Below are 5,230 nucleotides of genomic sequence, written 5' to 3'. Positions count from 1 at the left end.
CCACTTAATTAAAACTTGCAGACTTACCCCATATCGAAGAGATAGAAGATGAAACGACTATCAGTAAAATTGATAACCATGCTGTCAAAAAGATAATTAAGAGAATATGTTTCATTAAAGAAGGTTTGAACCATATAATTTAATTGCTTTCGACGATACAAAATTGAATTTGAGATTTTTTTCAATGAATTTGGGCTAGGGTTTCTGAAAGGATTTGCTTTGATAGAATTAGGACTAGAAATTCTCTCTTACTTCCTCTCTCATGATTTTTTAGGCAATATCCACTTCATGTATGATTATTTTATTAATGATAATTTACATTTTCCCCTCAAAAATTGGCAATACCCAAAAAGTAGAAAACGTGTTGAAAATCTCCAAAACAGTACCTAAAATTAGTATCTCCCTAAACAAAAAGCCCAACCAGCTCAAAATTGCAGCCTGGAAAGCCCTTCACTCTAAAGCCACCGCGATCCTTTTTGTCTTTTTTCGTCCTTTACAGTCTTTGTTTCTCCTTTTTCTCCATCATCTTATAAATAAATTTGAAACACCCCCAATTTTATCCATTTTGAATCATAATACTCATTTTAGATTTCACAAAATCTTTCTCCCTCATTAAACCCTCTTTCTTTTTCTACCAACTCATTTTCAACTCCCACAATTCCAACTCCAAAATTCCAACTCCAAAATTCCAATTACCATCATCATCATCGTTGTTGTGAAAGATATTGTCTTTTTCTTTCGAGGGTACAACACAAGACAACAATCGGTGTCGTGTCAATTTAGAACCACTGACTTTAAAAACAATAACCCAAGGCAGCTGGTGTGCTTAATTGTATTTGCCGTTTCACAATTCACATGATAAGCGATTCAAGAAAGTGGACAAGGGCGGAGGATAAGCTCTTCGAGGAAGCTCTGGTAATATTCGCGGATGAAGAGGCGGCGGAAGAGAGATGGCGTAAAATCGCAGGTCACGTTCCGGGTAGGTCGCCGGTAGAGGTTAGAGACCATTATGAAGCTCTTATATATGATGTCGATGAGATCGATTCAGGCCGAGTTCAACTTCCTTGTTACTCAGATGAATTTGCCGCTTCTTGGTGGAGTACTGAGTCACAACCAACTCGGTCTAATCAGATTTCATTTGGGTGTGATGGGAATAAGCCTAAACATAATGAGGTTGAGCGGAAGAAGGGTACTCCTTGGACTGAAGAGGAGCACAGGTAATTTCTTCTTCTTTCTTTTGTTTTTGTTGAATTTCGTTTATGATTTTTTTGGATTTTCATTTTCCTCGAGAATTGGGTTTTTAAATTACTAATCGTACCCTTGTTCTGTTTTGGTGTACCGTGATTTTATTGAATTTTAATTTTGAATGTGGGAAAAAATAAAGTTCCAGGGTTTACTTCAATTCCACAAGACAACATCTACAATTCTACATGTCATATTTTGTATAAATTTTATTCCCAAAATACCCAGGATTTCAAATACATAGTATTGACTGGAAATGTTTAAGCTTTTTCTGTATTAAGACACCGCGTTTTTCCTCTTCATTTTGTTGTGAATGCAATTTGATAGAAGTTTGGTTGGAATTTGGAAATGGATGGTGCTAAGGATGACAGATTGTATAATTAGGAGGAATGATACGCTGGCAAGAAAGCTGCTGTTCTGAGTTATCAAATATCTTTTGAACTTAAATTTAACAAATTAGCTGGCTTACATGGATGGAAACCTAATGTTAATAATATTTTGGTGGGTTAAGAAGAACGTCACTAACCTTGTGTTCTCTTCCCCTTTTTGAAAAAGAAAAATTTCAAAAAACTATCTTTTATAATCAATTTTTTTTCAAAAAACTATCTTTAAAAAGCTATCTTTTAAAAAATTTCTTTTAAAAAGCTATGTTTTAAAGAGAAATGAAGAGAGAAACGAGAGGGGAAGAAAGAAAAACAATTTACGGTGACTCAATTATTACTAATTAAACCTCATTTATGATGAAATAGTAGTATATTGAAACAAATTTGTTATATGAGTTAGTTTTTTGAAAGGATTTTTTTTTTTTTTTTGAGGGGATGAAAGAAAATTTTTGAAAGGTAGTTTTTTGAAATTTTTTGATTATAAGAATGTAGTTTTATGATATTTTTTCTTTAAAAAATAATTTTTAAGATTCATCATGTTTACTGAGGTTCAATCAAGAGTAAACATAAGACTATAAGAGTTGTTTTTGGAGCCATTTATATGACTGCATTGATGTTGTTGAAAACAGGCTTTTCCTGATCGGGCTAGAGAAGTATGGTAAAGGTGATTGGAGGAGTATTTCGAGGAATGTGGTGGTGACGAGAACACCGACTCAAGTGGCTAGCCACGCACAGAAGTATTACCTTCGCCAAAACTCCGGTAAGAAAGAGAGGAAAAGATCAAGCATCCACGACATTACCACTGTTGATGAGAAACTTGCTGCACAATCTGTTCCTGGAGGAAATACCATGGAACATCATACAGCATTCCAACAATTGGGTACGTCACCCCCATTTAGTACTAATACTACTCAAGGGGGAACCGCATTTGGGTATCAAAATTTCGGTTTCCCTATGTAAATGTTTGCATGAGCAAGGAGGAGTGGTGGACTGGTGTTGGTGTAATGGTTGCAGAGGAGGGAGGTGTTATGTAATTCAGTTTCACTTTGTACATATAAGGGAACTTGGTGTAATTTGTTGTAGTTTTTGTTTTGAAAGGTTTACTTTTAAAGTGGATACTGGTGTGGACTCTGGAGTACATATGAGGGCAGGGTGTTGGGCGTATTTTCAAAGTTGTAATGTTGATGTAGTGGTTTTTAGGGTAGTGAAAACACAAGTAAAAATAGACTTTACATGCTGGAAAAATCGTAGGAGATATAGGTAGAATGTAATCTTTACTAATACAATATGAGATGGAGATTAAACATGATGAATTCTTAATTGCTAAATATATACTACATATCTGTTTACTTTGTCTTTTTTTTTTTTTTTTTTTTGGGTGAACAACATTTTTGTCTTTGTATCTTCATTTCAGGCTGATTTCGTGTTGGGAGAATTTTGTACTTGCTAAAATTTGTGTAGCGTCTATGAGAAGTTCAGTTGTCGACAACGGAGAGTTAATTATAACGAATAATGATGTATTATAGGGCCCTTTACTCGGGATGAGCTTAAGCAGAAATTAATACTCTTTCTGCTTCATAATATAGTGTTTATTTTTTTCTTTTTCACCAGAATTAAGGAAATTAAAGATAGTAGGATTCTAAAATAAAAATTTAATGAATTACTTTTTGTCTTGGAAATACTTTTTTTATTTTTTTTTTCTTTTAAAAATGTCAAAAAGCAATAAATATTTTCTTGGAATGGTGCAAAATAATAAGTAGGAGCACACATTTTGAAGAAAAATAGGAATATTTTAGAAAGTTTGTGTAAAAATTAAGGATAAATTAATTAAAACAAATTAATCAAAAATGAAGTAGGCACTATTTTGGAACACCTAAAATAGAATGTAGCACTATATTATTGGAATGGAGGGTGTATTATTCATTTTGTTAGATAACATAAACTTCCTAATTAGAGTAAGTTTTGTTGATCAGTATTTAAGGTGATTAAAAAATTATCAGTCTTAAATGTGTTCGGAAACTTGATAAAATAAAACAAGACTTCCTTCGATTCTCAATACTAGTGGTTTGTGCGCGTTACGCGCGTGTATGACTAGCAGTAGTTAGATTGGTACCAATGCCCCTCAACTAACCTACTATAATTTCACGATCTTATAAAAAATATCGAATATATGTCACGAGAAACACATTATTTTTTCTTCAGATAACTTTCTTCACTTTATCTAGTGATATATATATTGTTGCTTTTAGTTTTAGCCAAGAAATTTTCATTTTCCCGTCATATTTTTCACTTCATATCCCCTTTGTGTTATTCCTCTATTTCACTAGTGAATCTTCTTTAGACTATTAAGGTGAAAATTTATTATATTTAGGTAAAAAGACTTAATGTCTTTATCTGTAATACCAAAATTTGACAAAATAGCCTTTTTAAATGGGACATACGGTATGTTTAGGTACTTTTAATGCGTGTGCTACCCCCAAAATATTGTAATTGACATATTTTGAATAGAATAATCATATTTAAGATAATAAATGTGAAACTATAGTAATGAGGATATTGTTATGTTATTTAAATGCTGCAACGCTTCCCAAACCTCCCAAACCCTAGAAGCCTAGAAACCCTAAACAGCCCCGCCACCCGCAGGCTCGCTGGTGGTCGCGGGTCGCCGGCGAGCCTGCAGCCGTCTTCTCCGTTGTGCTCGTGTTGCCGGTCTTTCCCCCTCCCCGTTTACTTGCATCGAGTCTACTCTTCCCCTACATCGTCAATCCCATGTTCCCCCAACCCCATCTCCCCCTCTTCCCGGTTGTTGCTGGTAGCGCAACTCGCCGCCGTCGATTTTCGCGTGCCCTTACCCTTTTCGTCGCTGTAGGTTAGGTTGTTTTCCCCTCCCTATCCCCTTTTACTATCTTTTTCCCCTTCCCCGCCGTTTGGTCGTGTCGGTTATCATAATTTTGCCTCCCTTGTGTCGAATCTTCCCCCTCCCCTGCTCTTTATTTCCTCGTCTCCCATGTGTATGATGTCAGTAATTTTTTGCTTTAAGGTTGTTTGGTTGTTGTGCTGCTTGTCGGGTGATCCTAGAGTGTTTGTGTTCCTAAGGTGTGGTCGCTACCGGTTTGCTTGTGTTGAAGGATATCGTCCCCGTTCCTCGTCCTCCTGTCTTGTATGAACAGTTCAGTCGATCTGTGTGTGGTTGTTTTGGGCTTCCCCTCCCCCTCCCCCCAATTAGTGTCGGCCTCCTCTTTCCCCTTCCCCCAGCCAGTGTCGGGCTCCCCTTTCCCCTTCCCCCCGTTAACCGGTCAGTGTCAGGTATTTGCTCAAATAGTGGTTTAAATCTCCGAAGAAACGGAGTGCGTCGTTTTCAAGTTGCTAAAGTTATTTTCAGTGATTGGTTGTGGTCCTCGAAAAGTATTAGTCAATTGGGTCATGTTAATTTGGTGGTTCACAGTCGTTACAGTTGAATATGTTGGTTTTTTGGAATTTCTGTTGAGGGATAAAGTGCCTCACGATGTTCGTGAGCAAGGACAAGGTGAAGATAGACTTTCATGGTTGGGACGTTTATTTGCCGGCTTTGAAAATCGGAGGTATACTCGAGGGCTCGACTTATT

The 5,230-nt window shown here is 36.3% G+C and overlaps 1 protein-coding gene across 1 annotated transcript; it reads left to right on the top strand.

The window, feature by feature from the left end:
* Positions 1–445: 445 nt before the first annotated feature.
* On the top strand, positions 446–2,974 carry LOC104907781 (transcription factor SRM1). The gene is made up of 2 exons (XM_010696772.4): positions 446–1,217; positions 2,255–2,974. Exons 1-2 carry the CDS (start codon positions 856–858, stop codon positions 2,583–2,585), a joined length of 693 nt encoding a protein of 230 aa, XP_010695074.1. The 5' UTR covers positions 446–855; the 3' UTR covers positions 2,586–2,974.
* The last annotated feature ends 2,256 nt before the right edge of the window (positions 2,975–5,230 follow it).

Source organism: Beta vulgaris, chromosome 4, assembly GCF_026745355.1.
Source record: "Beta vulgaris subsp. vulgaris cultivar EL10 chromosome 4, EL10.2, whole genome shotgun sequence".
NCBI lineage: Eukaryota > Viridiplantae > Streptophyta > Magnoliopsida > Caryophyllales > Amaranthaceae > Beta > Beta vulgaris.
This window is presented reverse-complemented; position numbering and strand designations above follow the sequence as displayed.

Bases quoted from the DNA above. Each gene is read 5' to 3' on its own strand.
- LOC104907781 (XM_010696772.4), top strand. From the start codon at position 856: ATGATAAGCGATTCAAGAAAGTGGACAAGGGCGGAGGATAAGCTCTTC. The intron at 1,218-2,254 runs GTAATTTCTTCT...TGTTGAAAACAG, and splicing joins TGGACTGAAGAGGAGCACAG to GCTTTTCCTGATCGGGCTAG.